At 45.6% G+C, this 18,894-nt stretch overlaps 2 protein-coding genes across 7 annotated transcripts in view; one reads left to right on the forward strand and one right to left on the reverse strand.

Annotated features, from left to right (window-relative positions):
- GRB7 (growth factor receptor bound protein 7) overlaps positions 1 to 18,894 on the forward strand; it is a 76,912-nt gene that overhangs the window by 145 nt on the left and 57,873 nt on the right. For 2 of the 6 annotated variants that reach the window (XM_082197261.1, XM_082197262.1), the window contains exons 1-2: positions 6,106 to 6,411; positions 12,893 to 12,980. In XM_082197261.1, the coding sequence (XP_082053387.1) occupies positions 6,235 to 6,411; positions 12,893 to 12,980 (265 nt within the window). In that variant the 5' untranslated portion in view covers positions 6,106 to 6,234. Of the gene's footprint in view, positions 1 to 222; positions 269 to 1,140; positions 1,213 to 5,747; positions 6,412 to 12,892; positions 12,981 to 18,894 lie in introns of those variants that run through there. The other 4 variants (XM_082197264.1, XM_082197265.1, XM_082197259.1 and 1 more) reach the window with 4 other exon arrangements.
- LOC309516612 (zinc-binding protein A33-like) lies at positions 1,682 to 2,716 on the reverse strand (the record flags this gene model as incomplete). The annotated part of the gene is made up of 1 exon (XM_082195372.1): positions 1,682 to 2,716. The coding sequence occupies one exon, from the start codon at positions 2,714 to 2,716 to the stop codon at positions 1,682 to 1,684; it is 1,035 nt and encodes a 344-aa protein (XP_082051498.1).

Consider the following 18,894-nt stretch of genomic DNA (forward strand, 5'->3'; position numbering starts at 1 on the left):
GGGTGCAACGTCACGTGCGTGGGGCGGGGTTGAGAGGCCGGGTGAGACGGCGCTTCCGGGTTTCCGCCTCTCGGCGGGAGGTCGGGTTGTGACGCAATCGGGCGCGCCGGCGTTCCTCGCGTCACGCGGAGGGGGGGGGTTACCAAGGTCTTGTTCTCGCGGTCTCTTCCCCCTCCCGCGAAGAGAGCGCCGAGCGTTTTGGTGCCCCTTGTGGTTCTTTGCGGGAAGTGCAGGCTCCGCGCAGGCTGCTTTGCCTCGCCTTCCTCAGGTAGCTACCATGGGTCTGACCCTTTCTCTTTGTAGGGTCTGGGTTCCACCCCTTGTCACAGACCACTCTTCCTACCCCACCCCCACAAAGGAGTTCAAGCAGGTGCTCCTGCACCGTGAAGGGTTGTGCAAAAGAAGAATTCAACAGGTGTAGCTTTGCAAGATGAGCTGCACCTGACGAAATGCCTTCTGCCACGCCCTGTTTGGAATCTGGTCCCTGTAGGCAGGTTCCCTCCTATCCTGTGGGGGATGGACAAGTGAGCACCAGCTTCTTATCATCCCCGTCTCTCCAATCACAGGAACATATCTGGGACTCTTCTGCTTGACATCTGATTCCCCTCCTCACTCCAGCTCAGAGTCCTGCCATATCTCCCCAGAAGTCCCAAGTACACACATTTTCTTCTGGTGCTTATGGGGCACACACACATACACTGACATCCCCTCCTCTAGGACAGACACCTCAGACATTGGCTGGTGTTGACATACTTTAAGACCTATCAGTGTTTCTCAAACTTGGGTCCCCAGCTGTTGTTGGATTGCAATTCCCATCATCTCTGACCACTGGGTCCTGTTAGCTAAGGATGATGGGAGTTGCAGTCCAACAACAGTTGAAGACCCAAGTTTAAGAAACACTGATAGGTCCTAGGTGGACACATTCCTATGCACCCTTACCAGGGAATAATTCCAGTTGAACTCACTGGGCTTACTTTTGAATAGACACAGATAAGGCTGCATAATAAAACCTCATACCTTGGCATAAGCTCTGTTAAACCGTTGTTTGTGCTTAAAGCATGCAATAGTGTCACCCCATATGAGTAATGCAAAACACATGCAAGTGAACGTATGAATGAAACATGATCTTTAAATTCACAGATATACAACCATTTGAGATGTTATGCGCAGCAAGTTCCATGGTAGACCAACACTAGACATGTCAGCAGAGCGGTAAGTAAACTAGCATTAAAAATTATTACATGTAAACATAATCATGGAGACTTCATCCCCCCCACCAATAAATCAGATTCTTAGATGCTACAGATCATAACACAATGGCGCTTTTAACCCAAAATCAACACAATAACATCTTATCTCTTTCCAGTAATTTCCAGTTCCCCCAGAATTCTTCAGATGCCTCTTTCTTCTTTGTCTTTGGTGCAGACCCTCAGTCACCCTTCTGCATCCCAACAAGATGATGAGTTTCCATGACATTTTTAAGCTAGGATGCAAGCCTTGGTACCAGAGCTGTATTATCCAAAGCTTTATTCATTTCTCCTTGTACTCCTGTGGCACGAGGCAGTTTTCAGAAACACAGAAATGCACCTGTAAACCTTTAACACTATTTATTATTTATTTCCCTGAGCTTTTTCACCGTTCAGCTTCTTCCTCCAGACTGTCCAGTTTTTCCTCTTTCCCTCTAACTGTTTATTGTCAGAGGATAGCAGTCCTCCTCCGCAAGTGTCAAGCCAGGGCAGAAGAAGGGATGCAGCATCTCTTGAAAGTCACCTGTGATTCTGCAGATTTCCACCATGTTCTCTGCACTGTAAAACCCAACCTTGCCGTTTTCATAGTCTAGGAGCACTCCAACCTTTGAGGGGCTGTGGCTGGGAGCAAGACGCACTGGGGTTGAGCTCAAGGCGTAGAAACGGTTTCTTGGCGCTTTCCTGAGGACCCAGTATCCATTTTCAGGAGCGAGATTCTCCACTGCCTTGCGGTTGACGCGGCAGCTGGCTACCCCAAGGACCCAGTTGGTTTTTTGCCCAACGCTCACTTCCCAGTAATGCTTACCTGACTGGAAGCCCTGTGAGCAAAGGACATAGAGGCAGGGCTGAAAACGCCATAGGCTCTTTGGAACTTCCTGGCAGCGAGGGCTCAGCTTGACCGATTTTAAGTCTGCAGAAACAATCAGGTGAGGATGGGCGCTGCTGTTATCAAGGGTGAGGTCCTCCAGTGCACAATGTGCCGCTCTCTTCAGCATCTGCCTGCAAATGGAATACTTTAGGGGTGGGCTACACAGCACATCTGGTCCACAGAACCTCATCTTGCTGTGCCTGGCCATCTGCATCCGTAGCTGCTTCAGTTGTAACTCGGTCATGCGCATGTCGTGTCTGCTGGTGTTGTCGGCTACACTGAGGTTGTCCGCCAGTTTCAGAGCAGAGGATGCTGCCTCAGACACATCCATCAGCTTGTTCTCCAGGAAGCGCAGGTGTTTCTCTTCCTCTCGGTCTGTTTTGGCCATAAGAGACGACTCCTCGTCGTACAGGAAGTCATGCAGCTCCTTGAATCCCGTTGCCACTTTCTCTCGGAAGGAATGCAGAGCTTTCAGAGTAACTTGGATCTTCTCTGTGTAGCCACTGCAGAGTTTTTCTGCTTCCTCATGCAGGCCCAGGGCAGTCTGAACCACCTCTTCTGCTTCCTTTCTGCTTTCGGCACCTGCTGTCGGTGATTCCATTATGGAGGCTTGTGGTTCTTTTTAGCTTCAGGAAAGCTGTTGGAAACAGTGGCGTTAATATAATCAGAAGGATTGTATTAGCTCCTTCTCTAAAGCCAGAAGACCGGCCACTTTTTCGAGGTTGATTCTGACACTTACCTTCTGGCCTTTTATAATCAGCTGAGGAATAAATTGGTTTCCTTTTCCCAGGGTTAGTGTCCACACCCAGGTGAGGCTTTAGGAGTTTCGTTTTCTTCTTCTTGCTCCTCCCTGTAGAAAAGCTTCTTTACATTCTCAAGCTACATGTTGCTCATTTCAAATGCGTATTTTCCTCCACCTGTTTTTGTATTTTAAAATGTCTCAGGCTTCTGAGCAGAGAAAACTGGGCAGATGAAACAATATACATAATCAAAATACAACTTCCCTCTTTTGTCCTTTTCTGCCTCAAAAATCACTCCCTTCTTTATCACATAGCCTGAAGAGGGTGGTTTGCAGCTGGAAAAGGCACAGGAAGGGAAGGGTTAAACAACCTGCCACCTGCCCTCCTTCTCCAGGCAGCGCTGGTTTAACAACATTAGCGGCATAGAGGAGAGAACACAGAACTCCACTGAACGCTTAAGAAAAGGGTTATGATGGTTTACAGGGGAATGAGAGGGATGTAGGTGGAGCCCAGGCTGTTTTCAAACAGTTGCGGGGAAACATTTGCAAACCTTCCTGCTGCAGAATTTCTGTAGGCTTGCAAAAACCTGTAAGATGCAGTGCAAGATGTTTTTCTTCCACCTAAAATGGAAGATGAAACATGGATAAGCAGGAAAACGATGTTTGAAGCACCTGCTCATCATTATATGGCAAACCCAACCCTCTACAGGGAGACTTCTTGGAATTCCCTTCCCCTGGAAATTTGTACTGCTTCCACATTACAAGCTTTCCAGCAATCTGTAGTGTATTTTTTTTGCTTTCCTGCTCTGTTGTTGTGATTTTGCAATTCAGTGTTGGTTTTCTGCTCTTCTATGCTAGAGAAACGTATAGCTTTGTTCACTATGCTTTTGCTTTGCAAACCGCCTTACAAATTACATTAAAACAGGCAGAGGAATCCAAACTCCCTCGTCTACTATGCCAGACGGGGTTTGTATGGGGGCAGAGATGTCCCGCAGCGCAGCCCTGTCTGCTTCCACTGGTCTCTGCTGTTGACAGGCAAGCCCTGCCAGCAAGGAGCATCCCAATGTGCTCTCCAAAATGGCAGGTGGAAGCTACCACCAGTGCTGCTGCTGGTAGCTAAGGGAAACCCCAGAGATGAGGCTTTTCAGGGGCAGGGCTGGCATAGATTCCATTGGACCTTCCTCCCATCATGTTATGGCAATGAGCCTGATCCAGACCATGTCACCACTGGGAGCAGATGCAGAGAAGGGGTCATTCTCCCTCCTTCCCACACCACACCTTCTCCAGGTTGGTGTGAGTGCTGGGCCAGGACCGTGGATGCAACAGGGACTACTCTGCCCTGTCAAGTTGCACCACTGCCAGCCGGGAGTTAGGATTGCAGCCTAGGTTCCTCTGAGTTCACTAGATTTTACTTCCTTGGGGAATATGCAGCCTTTGTTCTCCTGTTTTCCCACAGGACAGGTGCATGTGGGCAGATCTGTTTTACCTAGTGCTGGTGCGAATGTGGGCAACCTGGGCTGACTGTTATAGGAAAATCCTTGGGCTCACTTGGATTACCAAACAAAGACACAGGCCAGGAATGTAGGAGCAAAACAGCAGCCAGTAGGCCTGGTCTTTATTCAAACGACTGTTGCAACAGGACTTCCACCACATGGGAGAAGCAGGAAGAAGCCCAGAACAAAGGATGGTTCCCACTTTTATCAGTTTTGCAAAGATACCCACAACACCCCAAAAATTACATCATGCATACATCACAAATACATCACGCATTGGGAGGGTCTGGCGACAGAAACCTGAGCGTCAGGGCTCCCTCCCCCCGCTTCCCTTGACCTCCACCATACACCCATCAAGTGTTATAAAAGAGATATTTACATGTCCCTGTTTCCCAGCTAAGTTAATCACAGCCTTTTGTCTTGATCTGGGTTTGCTATTGTTTCTGGAATGGCTACCTGTCTGACACTCAGGTATCAGGATGCCAGAGATTATCGCTCAGGCAGAGGGGCTACTGAGTAGCTGAGCTCACACTTTAGGGATTATGGCTGCCCCCCACTCATGTCTCAAGCTCCCCCTCCCCCTCGGTAGCCATTTCCTTCCCAAACAGAACAACACTGGAAATTGTGTGGTGTCGTGCATTATGTGGTGCTTTGAGGAGACATTGTGCGTGTGTGTGAACAAAGGGGTGGGTGCACACTGGGTGCTGGAGGGGCAACCCCCCCTCCAATCATTATAAAAATTCCTGTAACACTTATCGAAAACCCTAGCTGTGGGCAGAAGTGAGGGCAGAAAGCCTCGTAAGCTTATGGAAGCCATTTTGGATTCCCAGATCAAAGCTTTTGTTTGTCCCACGTTAAAAGGAATAGATTAAAAGGAATAGATTCTTCTCCTGCATCACTCAAATCTTAAATCAGTTTGACTCGGTCTAATTATGGCAAAGTCATCAATCACAGCTACCATATTGTGCCTCGAGACTGGGAGACTTGTCGCGTGTTCCTTCAGATAGGATAGTTTCCTTCCCTCTTTGGCTGCACCAACCCCTCCTCTTGCTGCCCCAAAGGCCGAGAGCGAAATGCAGCCAGTCTTTTCCTTTTTCTTTTTTTGCAAGAACCATAATAAAAAAAGCACCTCCCCGGATAAAGCTGGCATGTTCCCCTTGTTAAAAGTTTATCCGCTGAGGCCTGGTTTGGGAGAGACTTTGTTAACCCTCCCTGTGCCAAAGCAAACGGGGCTCACTGGAGTAGAACGAATGTGTGGCTAAGTGGCCTCGGGGTTGCCTGAGCAGCTGGGTCTTTCTTCAAAAGCTGATAAAAAGTCCTGGTTGGCAAGGAAGCCCTCTCTCTCTCTCTCTCTCTCTCTCTCTCTCTCTCCCTCTCCCCCCACTCTCCTAGCCTGTAGTCCGTGCTCGGCCTGACTTGGCCCTGCCAGCCTCAATCTCGAGGCAGACAGAAATAGCTTGGCACCATGTGGCTTTTGAGTCACTCAGCATCTCTGGACGGCATCTGCTCCTTAAGGATACCCAGGCAGATTCTGCCCCGCAGGGCGCACAGCCGACGTCGCCTTCTTCTCCAGGCCGAGCTTGTGGCACGGGGACCGGGGAGCACGAAAACAGAAGTGGGTGTGTTTAAGAAAGCCGGAGGAAGGGGCTGCTACAGAACGAGCCGTGCCGCCGGATGGGTCCCCTGCTAGTTGTCGCTATTCCGAACATCCAGCCCTGTCATCTTAGCCGAGTGTGAAGCATATGGGAGGGCCAAGCGGGGAGGTGGAATTGGGGGGCGAGGAAAGAGCCCCTTCTGCGCAGCTGCGTGCCGAGTCGCTTTGGAGTAAGGTGGAGAGCAGTCGTGGAGTCCCAGGGCCAGCCAATGGGGTGGCTCAGTTAAAAGAGGATGACCTGGAGGCTCTCGCTTGTGGACCGCAGTATGCAGGAGACCCGGGGCTTGCGCTGGAGGAGAGCTGTGGGGGTCGTCTTCTGCTGCACCTGCCTGCGGAAGCGAGGCTCCCCAGGCGAGGGGCTCGCTTGCCCCCGTCAGAAGAGAAGTTGCAGCTTTGCTCCCTGCTACAAGGTAATCCCCGATCTTTGGGAACTGGCAGCTGGTATCTTAAAGAGGGTGAAAAACCAGGTTCCCTTTAATCTGGAATCCAACCCAGATGATCTGAAGGGGCTGCCTGTAATTACTCTGGGGTGAAGCAAAAAGTTTTTGTATCCCTCCTTTCCAGGACGGAACGTGTTCCTTTTCTTAGGCAGTGGGTAATTCTTAAATAGAGGGATGTTGGGACTCAATAGGGCTCCCTAAGCTAAGCTGTGTGCTGGACTGTGGCTGCTGAGAAGTGAGGGAACAGCACTCTGCACATGCACAGTGGCAATCTCTTTATTCCAGGCTTGAACTTCAACACTCAAAATGCAAAGCTAAGACTCACAAGAGTGTTAATAATGAGTGTGCAGAAAATGACGTCTCTGGAGCCCACAGATGGTTCCCTGTTCTGCTAACAGATCCTGAGAGCATGAAGCTGCACTTTTGAGGCGAACGTCAGCCGTTAATTTGCATGTTGTCATGCCTCTGATAATGTGAGTGGTTGCACATATGCAAGTTTGTCTAGAACGGAGGGGGTCACAATTCAGCCAAAGAACACAGCTTTGTATGTAGGAGGTCCAAGATTTAATCACTGGTGTCTTCCTTGAAAAATACGTTGTGTAACCGTGCTGGGAAAGACCTCTCCCTCAAGGCCTTGAGCAGGTGATGCTAGTTGGCGGTGCTGGCCCTGGGCTGAATGGACTAGTGGTCTGCTGCCTATAAGGCAGATTCATACTTTTGCATCTGTGTGGGGAAGTGTGACAGTGTGGGAGCTGCTGTATGTCCGGGTGGAATTCACCGGAATGCTAGGATGAACATTTTGTCTGTGCAGGCATTGTAGCTTGCCAGATGAAACAATCCCCTCTCCCCTCGCTGTTCTGTGGGGTTCTCCTGACACTCCCACCCCAAGCCAGTTTTGGGAGTGGAGGGGGGGGGAAAGCCCCCTTTCACAAGTGGAAATCCTAGTGCAATGGATGCAGACTCATTAGGTGAATCCTGCCCCATGGGTTCTAATGAATTACCGATATGTCCAGCTGTGTAATAGGTTGTGTTGACTGATCTTGCACATTCACGTATTTGCAAATGAAAACATGCTTTCTGTTTTGAATATAGGTGCTTTCCCACTTGCACGTGCTTCCACTGACACGCGTACCAAAAATGGCGCCAAAAGGGGTGCTTATTTAGTACCAAGAAACCACAATCTGAATCTATGCTTTGTTGCTGGCTTCTGAACTTTGGCTCATTCTAACTATGGTTTAGCATTGCGTGCAAACCAAGCTGCTTCCTTTAACCACGGTTTGTTTGGCCACCCCCTGCAAACAGTGGCCAAGGTAAACAGGCAAAACAAACTGCTGCTGCAAAACAAACTGAACTTTGGGGGGGGGGGAACGAGACATGGTTTGCTTGATTGCTGGAACGACAACTTGTGGTTTGTTTAACAAGCTTAGTGTTAAATAACCTTAGTGTTATGTGGGAGCCAGTTTGGTGCCTCTTCCTCCAAATTCTATGCTCAAGCTGTATGAGTTGGTGCATACATTTCCCTAGTTTTATTCCTTGAATAATTCACTATTATTCCAAGATTCACGTTTAGAGATGAGACAAGCCGCATACTTCCCCAGCTGAATTTCCACTGATGGTGTACCAGTTAAAAGTCCAAGCGATCCTGCCAGGAAAATAATGGCAACCCTGGGTTAGGGCAGTGAAGCTGGTGTGCTCAAAAAAGCATGGCTCATCCCCACTGTTCCATTTGGCCCGTGACTTCTAGGGCTGGGTCTGAGAAGTTTTCCTTTTGTTCCTCTGCTTTCCCTAGGGAAGCCTCTCTGTTTACTGCTGAATTGGAGCAAACATCAGCTGGGTTTTCTGCATATTGATGTTTGATTCAGCGGTAAGCAGCGGGTTTCCCCAGGGAAAGCGGTAGTACAAAAGGAAAAACTCTGGGGCCAGTGCTGAGAAACCACAGGCCAAACAGAAGAAATTGCGGGACAAATGGAAGTCAGAATGAGTCCTTAGCTGAGGGACTTTTGCCTAGGAGGCATACAGGTGTGTCAGTGGTTGCTGAGCCAATATGGTACCTGCACATGTTTCAAGGGAGCCAGGCTTGTCACCTTTTTTCTCTCCTGTGGCAGGCAACAATGCAACAGGTAAACTTTCCCCAGCACGTGAGATGAAAAACCTAATTTGTTTAATTTCTGCCTGTATTGCAGCTTAGAATAATAGAATTGTAGAGTTGGGGGGGGCTAGTGTCTTCTAGCCCAACCCCCTGCAATGCAGGAATATTTTTGCCTAACGTGGGGCTCGAACCCACAACCCTGAAATTAAGAGTCTCATGCTCTACTGACACAGCTGTCCCAGGGGATAGCACTGCCTTGGGGGGAAATGTAGTGACTGTGAGGAAATGTGGGCTACAGGGGTGGGGGTGGGGATGCACCACCACAGAACCACGAGAAACAACCCTCAAGGTGATGCTGCTATAAGTAGGAAGGCTTATTTTTGCTGCATGAAAACTGGTAGAAGCCCAGTGAATTTTGGAACCTGAAATTCTCTTCCTTCAAAGTAATCATTGATCATAATGTACTGGGTTTTTAAAAATTATTGCCAGCCCTAGGGAAAAGCGGACCTGACCTTAATTGCACACAGAAAGAGAGGTTATCCCAAAATGAACTACTGTCGTACCTTGGAAGTCGAACGGAATCTGTTCCGGAAGTCCGTTCGACTTCCAAAATGTTCAGAAACCAAATCGCAGCTTCCGTTTGGCTGCAGGAAGCTCCTTTAGCCAATTGGAGGTTGTGGAAGCCCCATCGGACTTTTGGCTTCCAAAAATAGTTCGCAAACCGGAATAGACACTTCTGGGTTTTTGGCATTCGGGAGCCAAAACATCCAAGTACCAAGGTGTTTGGGATCTAAGGTACGACTGTACTCTAATGCTCTCTACATAGGAATGCCTTTGAAGGCACAGCAGACACTTCCACTTATGCAAAACTCCACCACTACAATGCTTGTGGGGACTAGGCAGTTGGCCACATCACACCAGTTTTGCACCAGTTACATTGGTTACTTATTCATTTTCAGTTTAACCACTAGTACTAACCTTTGGAGGGAATTTTGGAGGACTGCCTGAACCTATATGAACCTGCCTGTGCCCTAAGAGGCTGTGCTCAGAGAGGCCCTGCTCTCTGGCCTACCACGACCCCTTTTTAGTGGTGATCCCACACGTGAAAATTCCCCACCACGGGGTATGTATGGCCTCTTCTTGTGTGATCTTAAAGAACCCCTAATTTAGTGTTATTATCCAGCCAAGCTTCATCTTCTTGATGCCTAATAATAATAATAATAATAATATTTTTTTTATTTATATCCCGCCCTCCCCAGCCGAAGCCAGGCTCAGAGCAGCCAACAACAATAAAAGCAATATATGATGTTTTTGTTGTGTTTATTCAATTGTGTGTGTGTGTGTGTTTTAAAAAAAACTATTTTAACTGTAAGCCCTCCCGGTGATGACTTTGCCTTAAAGGGCAGGGTAGAAATATCCTAAATAAAGACTTAACAAAAACCTCATATCATTCGGCATAGTGCAGAGAATGTTTCCTTGGGCTCTTGGGTGACAGGCTTCAGGGAAGAAAGTGAGGCTGTTTCTTGGTGGTTTTGCCAAGGCTTTGGGTTACTGCTGACTTCAAATCCCAGCAGCGAGCGCAGCCCATCACTTCAGCTCCAGGATGACGCAGCATTTCAACACTCTAGCGAGGCCTTTGCAGCTGTCTTGGCCTCGGAACCACCCTCAGATTTATGTGTCGGCTGCATTGCCAGCAGACGCTGCCCCTCTACTCCCTTCCGTTCTCAAAACACGTAAGAGATCATTCTTGGGCAGCCCATTTTTGCACCCAGATCACTGTTCCAGGCAGCCAGGGATCCCAGCTGTCAATTTCTTCCCCCAGCCAAGCAGCCCCTTTCCCGCTTTTAGCATTTTGGGTGTACGGCATGTTCCTGCGGCTTTTGCTTCTGCTGCTTGGAAAGAATTCCGGGAAGAGGCTCCTTGTTCCTGGAAATCTCATGTAACTTCAGCACTTTCGGCAACCAAACAGCCAAAGGGTGCTGTAAATCAACAGCCATAAAAGTGTTTCGGAGAGGGATTTGTTGAATGTGGGGCAAAGATAAACTGGTGTCTTTCCCCTTTGCTTGGTGCCCCTCTCATTTGGTCCTGCCTTCTCAGAGATTCAAGAAACGGGCTTTATGGAATCACTGAGCTGAGCAGAATGAGAAGGCTGCAACAGAGAGTCTGGGCAGTCGGTTTGACTCCAGGAGTCCTAAACGCTTATCTCTGAACGACACCAGTGCTGACTGCAGGTGTTTCAGTGCCTGAAATGAAACTTTTGACCCCTCTCCCGAAGTTGGCTTCTAGGAACTGGTGGCGGAGGGCAGCAGTAGTATATGAAAGTGCAGGTTTGGGGCATGAACTGAGACGCTGTTGGTTCAGTGGCTGAGTACATAGTTTGCATGCAGAACATCTCTTATTCAGTCTCCAGCATTCTCCAATTACAAGGAGATTAGGGATGAATGCTGGGGAAGTCTTCTGCCAGAGATCTTGGAGAGTCACTGCCCTGCGGCGTCTGTAAGTGCTAAGCTAAATTGACCGATGAGCTGACTTGTTTTAAGGCCAGACGGTCTGCATGCCATATGTCCTCTGTGTACACATCGCAAGTTCAGCATGACCCGAGGCACAGAAGTGCCACACTGCCTTTTATCCACAGAGCAAGTTTAAGTTCTGTGAAATGTCACCAGTGGGATGTTGGCCTGTTGTAGGGAGGGCTCCATCCCTTTCCCTACCCATCACCCATGTGGTAAGGAGCCATGCGTGGCCCAGGGTGAATTTTTACAGCCGCCTCTGTGCAAGGTGGCTGGAGAAGAGAGCTTCCTGTGAAGAGCTCAGTGTGGGAACTTGCTACTGCCTCAGCTTTTCATCACCTTCAAGTGTGTCTTAAGAGTCTTGTGCCGAAACCTGAATCTTGCACCAGGTATCTGGGGTTCACAACTGGATTGCCGCAGGCTAGGAGTAAGGATGTTGGAGAATTGCAGTGCAAAAGGGAGCAGAAACCGCTGCAGTTCGTATGTTCATCCATAGTCAGGAATGGAAATATCCCAGCGAATATTCGTTCGTCAGGAATGGAAATAAGTCCAGCGAATATTCGTTCACCTCACTGTTGTTTATTAAGTCCACATACAGTATCTTATTAATGACAGCTGGTTTTTAAATACTGATGATATGATAAAACAGAAAACATTAAAACAATAAAACAATACTGTTTTGATTTTTACACTGAAATGAACGTAAGCTTGCATGAGTTATGTAAATAGTTACATCACCTTCTTCTTCTTCTTCTTCTTCTTCTTCTTCTTCTTCTTCATCTTCATCTTCATCTTCTTCCTCTTTGGCGATCACTCGTAGCCGAGTAAGATTGTCTTCCATAAACACAGTTTTAACAATGAGTCCGTAAGTGACTGTGGAGGCCAATTCTGGAGCCACACGTCCTTCCACAGTGGGGACATTGGTTTCCGGGAGGGAGTTGATCACGGTGTGGATTTGCTAAGCGTGCCTTCCTCTTAGCACATTTCTCCCTTGCGTCCTGAGTTCGAGTTCGGAGTATCTTACGTCTAATAGCAGACAGCAAGGCAAATAACATCGTATTTGGCGAAAGCCAAACAGTTGTGATGAAGACCGACCAGAATGGGAACTGCTGCCTTCTTGCACCACTAGCTGTGAGCCTCAGTGGGCAGGCTTTTCCCCCACAGCTGCTTCAAAATGAAGTGATTTTAGATACTCTTTCTCAGGTCTCATCCAGTGGTTTGGTAAGTAAGCAACAAAGCTTGGGGTTTAAACCAGGTTCTGGAGCATTGCCCCAGCGAACTTCCATTTTAGTTATATCATGAAAACATACCTAAGCAGACCTTACTATAAGACAGTGTGACTGGTTTTCTGCTCACAAAGAAAACCTGACCCTGTGAATGGCTGCTAGATTTTCTATTTCCTGGGGAAAGTGTAAAAAACAACAACACACGTGTTTGTTTGTTTTTTTAAAAAATATATCTGAGTTTTCAACATACAATACAATAAAAACCAAACAATCTAAATAAAAATAGAGAAGAAAACAAGAAAAGAAAACTAAGAAATAAAAGGAAAATAGGGGAGATTAAAATACAGAGCCCTTTATCAGGGGTAGATCTTAACCCTTATCTCACATATTATGGGATGGGCCCTCCCAGCTCTCACCTGGGAGCTTCCATTTCTTTTCCCAGCCTCCCAGCCTGGGAGTTCTTCCCTTCCCTGCCTCTCACGCAGGATCCTTCATCAGTCATCTTCCTGTATTAGTTAAAAGTTTTGTTGCTCTGGCAGCCTGTTCCGATAAGGTAGTTCTTCAAGAGATTACTGCTTACTCCCAAATCAGGGTTCTCTCACTGAACCTTCTGTTTCCTTCATCAGGAGAACGTGGAATCGGTTGCATCGGGACTCCCACTTCTGGAATGGATCCACAGGGGATCGCGCTTTGATATCCAGAGGCCAGGGAAAGGTAGGAGATCCCTTGCGATTATTCCTCCCAGGCCCCACGGCTCACAGATCGGTTCCCTTTCAACTGAAACGTGCTTAGGCAATACCTTGCAAACTCTGCCCGAAGCTGACAAGTTGTACAATAAGATTTTTACAGTCTGAAAGGGAGAATATTCATGAAGTAGTCCTTAAATGAGCAGTGTTTTCACACAGCTTTAAAAATATATATATTGATCAAAAATATATATTTTGAGAGTCGTGAGCATCCCGGGGCACTAAGCACAGTCAGTCTTCACTTGGCTGTTTCCCCCCTTAGGGTCCCTACACATGCGCGCGTACACACACACACACACACACACACACACACACACACACTGATGTGTGGTGAGAATATTCTCCAGAGAAATTCTCCAGAGAATATTCTCCACAAACTGTCAATTCTAATGTAAGAACCAGTTTTACAACCCACATTTTAAAAAAATCTAGTACATAATAAGTCAAGGTGTGATATTGCCAGTGTAAGTAATGAATAACGATTTTTTAAAATCCATTTACATTACTGGGCATTGTGTCATTCACCACTGGTGGTTCTGAAATGTGAGCTACAGAAAACTTTTTTAAAAAAATATTTAGTTTTAAAAATGCTATTCATTTAATTTGATGAACATTTGAATTCGTATGTATTTCAACTATATGTAATAGCCTTTTTTCTATTTTGGTGTGACCTTATGCTTAGCAATTCTATACCCTTGGCCATATAATGGTTTGTTTCTTTTTAAAAAAAAATTCTACAGAAAGTAGCTTTAATGCTTTATACACTTAAAATACCTAGGCCTATACAATTATGTGTAACTGCAGGTGAGGTGGCCTTGATTTAAACAGCTGATGTTTCTATATTTTTTTTTATTTCTTGTGACAATTTATCAGTTATAATTTAAATATGTTGTGTGTTGCCTTGCTTGTTTAAGCAGATCATAATTTGCATTTCTGATGTTATGTAACTTGTCATTACAGATTATTTGTGTTATATTTTCTGGAAATAATAGCATTTATTTTAAACTTTATATTGATTTTATTAGTGTAGCACTGAAAATACTCTACCATGTAGATATGCTTTTTATAGAAAGTACTCATGTAGCAGACCTGGGGTTTTTTATATTCCTTTTACTTTAAAAGCTACATTTCATACATACACAACATAATTAGAATTCAAAATTGGTGGTAAATTGGTTTGTGGCAAGCTTAGTGATTAACGTGAGTTATTCACATTGAATTTTCAATTTCAAGTTTGGGCAGAAAATTAAAGAATGTGAATTCACTGCATTGCCCCATTGAATAAAAATATCTGTACAGTTTTTGGTTGCCATCTGAACAAATTTACCCATGAATAAACATGTATATTGACTAATTATATTATTTTCAATGCAGTAAATCAGTTTCAATGCATTAAAATGAATATTCCTCTATTTTAAATGAAAATTCTCTAATATTCTCATTAATCAAGAATATTATTGAGAATATTCTCCAAAAGATTATTCTCGAGAATTTAACATCACTACACCCACCCACACTTTTGATAATACTGCAAGCCTCAAGGTTCCTCCCAAGTCTGCTGATAGCCTCTCTTTTGTGCATGGCTGTTTCTGTTTTGGCTCCATAAGCAGTAGCACTAATTAAACCAGAATGAGACTACAGTGGTACCTCGGGTCTCAAACTTAATCCGTTCTGGAAGTCCGTTCCAAAACCAAAGCGTTCCAAAACCAAGGCAAACTTGCCCATAGAAAGTAATGCAAAATGGATTAATCTGTTCCAGACTTTTAAAAACAACCCTTAAAACAGCAATTTAACATGAATTTTACTATCTAACGAGACCATTGACCCATAAAATGAAAGCAAGAATCAATGTACTGCAGTCACACAATCAATCAGTCAATCAGTAGCTGAACTGGGTTCCACACAATCACAAAAACAAGACAAAAAGCTGCAAAAACACAAAATAAATAGCAAAACCAGACAAACCTCAGTGTAACACTCAAAACGGAAGTGTGGCACTGAAATTGGAAGCGTAACACTCAAAACGGAGCACGTTCGACTTCCGAAAAAAGTTTGCAAACCAGAACACTTACTTACAGATTTTGCAGTGTTTGGGTTCCAGGTTGTTTGAGTACCAAGGCATTTGAGTACCAAGGCGTTTGAGAACTATATAGAATGGGTCTGCTAGTGGAGAAGAAGCAATGCCAGCAAGTTTCGCTAGAGGATGCTGGTGGACACAGTCAGGATATTTGCTTCAGAATGGCTGTATTCTGGTCCGAGGTTATAAGGTGCTGGGTAAATCCTGATGGATGTGAATATGCCGTGGAATTGCATTCCGGTGTTCTTTAGCACAGCTGGTTAGTGAGGGCACTTAACGGTGGCGAAGGAATTGCTGCTCCAGTACTGGCAAGAAATAACATTCAAGTTGTGCAATGAACTTAGAACCTTACCAAGTTGGGACATGCGAAAAAGTGGCTTTTTGCAAACAGCAATCAGAAGGGAAATATTTAGACATCTCAATTCCATATATGGACTTGTTTGTGTCATTCCGTATCCCTATTCCCTCCCCTCTTTCCTCTGTCAAAATTTTTAAAAAGTGTTGTTTGTATTGTTTTTACAATTATTATTATTTTTATATTAAAAAAAGAATGGGACAATTTTCTGGTATAAAGTAACAAATAACTACTATCACAGCTTTTATTGAATTGTGAAAGCTATAGACTGTTGGATTCCGACTAAATCAGACACAGTACAGGAAAACGATGTTTGAAACCAATTGGATTAGTATGCTTAAAGCAGCAATCCACTGCAGTAAACCTTCACAGATTCCCCAGGGTCCTGTTTTTGCACAGCATTTAGGCAGGAGAAGAGAATGCAGCAGGCAGGCATTTTGGAAGACTTCGATTGGCGTGTTAAATATGATGGCTAAGGTCAATAAATCTGAACTGTGAGTTCAGTGTGCCCCAGGGGAGACTCTGGAGTTGTATTTGTCAAGATTCACAAACTCTATGGCAAACTTCTGTTGGGTTTGTTATATTCTGCTATTCAAAAAATAAAACAGGGGGAGGGAAATCCTTCTTTGTACACACAAACAGGGCTGCCATACACCCGGAATTTCCCAGCTGGACATAGCCGGAATACGGCAGTCAGAAACAGTGTCTAGGAAAATCCGGACTTATGGCAACCCATGCCAGAAGTCTAGATTTTGCTGAATTTCGTAAAGAATGGTTCAAAAACTTTGCAAAAGAAAATGGCAACCCTAACACAAAGCTAGATTTTGTTTCTATTGGCTGTAACTGATCAATCTGAAATGAAGTGTGTGTGCTGGCCTATCCTGAACACTGCCTCTCCCCCCCCCCTTTCCTTTTTTTTTTTTTTGCACAGATTTCCACGTCAGCACTGGAGCTGGAAATCCTGCCTTTTACTTGGCACAGAATATTTCTGCAAAGTAAAAGGCATTGTTTCCAGCCAGCCCTACTCCTGTGCTGGAGTGCAGGGGCTGGCAATGCTGATTGTGTATGCGTTTGGGTGTGGGAATGTACATAGGAGTGTGTGCAAGAGCGGGAGGTGGTGATGTCTTTCTGTGTGTGGTCCGTAAGTCTAGGGTGTGGGTGCATGCGAGCATCAAACAGCCCAGGACCCAGTGCATGGGGAGATGGCTGGAAAAGGTGTCTTACTGTCCTTCTGCATACCTGACCCATCCAATCAGCTCACCTCTGTGCTGTTTCTACTTTCTGTCTCTCTCTCCCCCCACCTTCCTGACCACTAATGACATAACCCAGGCGTATAATGATTTACAAACAAAGCAGAACCCTTGTTCCAGTGACTAATGACTTAAGAGACAGAGAGGAATTAAAAATTCAGTTATGCAAAGTAATATAAAACAAATAGATATTAAATAACGTTAAAAGCAAAACAGAATATACTCTCATAAAACAGTCTCATAAATCTTGACATTAACGTGCAAAGTTTCAGCTGATTCTAATAAAATACAGATTATTCAATCATCAGCTCTTTAAAAAAAAGTTACTGAGTAGATTAAAGGAATAATAGATTAATAAATGCTAAGACCAGAGGACAATTTCATAAGGGTAACTGGAAAATTTCCATCCATAATAAAGTGTGGAATACTCAGAATCAATCAGGCAGCTTTGGGAATTACCAGTTACAACTTGATCCATTAACACCCTCCGGTCTAGCACCTGGAAGATTGCCATATCCTAAAACCAATCAATGAAGTTCAGGTAAGGTGGTGCCTTTGTGTAAAAACCCAAAGTGGTTCTGGAGTTTTGCTCACGTAGGGGATGGAGGCCCACCACTTGCAAACAGACTCCAGGGTTTTCCTTCCAGCCTATGAAGTTGATGCAGATGTCATTACCCTTGTACTAAGTGTTTTGTGTGGTCATTTTCAGCAAATATTAAATGGTCACATAATTGTCCAACTATCTAGGATCTGAATGCACACATGAAGGGAGAATGCACAGCTGTCCGGCTTCTAACCTCCGTGTAGATTGTTGTGTGAAATTTGATGATGTCATACGGGTCGAGAGATCCAGCTGCTTTTGTCATGTCCAACTACATTGGAATGGAGGTTAACTAGGAGGAAGAATTGAGGTGCAGTCACACTCCCCCTCCACATTTGCAGTCTGCAGCAGGGCTAGGGAACCTTTGCCTGCTGGCCTCATTCAGCCTGCCAGTCCTCTCAGTTCAGTCCACCAGACTGTCTCCAAGACATAGCCAACATTGTCTCTTCTCCGGCTATTAGGTTGGTGTAGCAAAGCTCACTAGTGCTGCTTTGCTGGACGGTTTAGCTTCTGTACTGGCCACTGAGGAAGTTAGGCCACTTCTTCCACAGCCAATATGGAAACCGACTGGGCTGGTGAAACAGAGCCAGCGCACTCTGCTTTGTCAGCCCTATCAGGTATCGTTTTCAGCTTCCTAGTGAAAAAGGGATCCTAGCCATATAGCAAAGCATGGAAGTAAATTGAGCTGTGTGAGTACAGTGGTACCTCAGGTTACAAACACCTTGGGTTACAAACACTTTGGGTTACAGACTCAGCTAACCCGGAAGTAGTACCTCGGGTTAAGAACTTTACCTCAGGATGAGAACAGAAATTGCTGCGCGGCGGCAGCGGGAGGCCCCATTAGCTAAAGTGGTATCTCAGGTTAAGAACGGTTTCAGGTTAAGAATGGGCCTTTGGAACAAATTAAGTTCGTAACCAGAGGTACCACTGTATAAGAGAAGTGTGTGTGTGTTAATAGGGTGTGCACGTGTGTTTCTGTTATGTGTGCTTGGGAGAGAATGGTATGTGCATGCATTTTCCCTGCACACTACTGGTAGGTAGCCCCTGAACATAGAATTGTAGAGTTGGAAGGGATCCCAAAGATCATCTAGTCCAACCCCCTGCAATGGAGGAATCTCAGCTAAAGCATCCATGACAGAGGGCCATCCAACCTCTGCTTAAAAACCTCCAAGGAAGGAGAGTTCACCACCTCCCGAAGGAGACTCTCGAAAAGCTCTTACTGTCAGAATCCCCCCCCCCCAAAAAAAATATTTAGTCGGAATTTCCTTTCTTGTAACTTGAAGACATTGCTTTGAGTCCTACCCTCCAGAGCAGGAGAAAACAAGCTTGAGACAGGAGAGACAGCTCTTGAGATATTTGAAGATGGCTCTCATAGCTCCTCTCGGTCTCCTCTTTTCAGGGCTAAACATACCCAGCTCTTTCAGCCGTTCCTCATAAGGCTTGTTCTCCAGATCACACTTACAGTATGTGTTAGGAAATAACATATGAAAAGGGCAGCAGACAGTGCTGGAGGTTTTTGCTTCTATCTACGTACATCTAGGCAACCTCCCACCTGTAGGAAGAGCTCTGCCACTTGTTATTTCTGCGTATTTAGATTTG

The sequence above is a fragment of the Podarcis vaucheri genome, assembly GCF_965113315.1.
Source record: "Podarcis vaucheri genome assembly, chromosome: 13".
Classification (NCBI taxonomy): Eukaryota; Metazoa; Chordata; class Lepidosauria; order Squamata; family Lacertidae; genus Podarcis; species Podarcis vaucheri.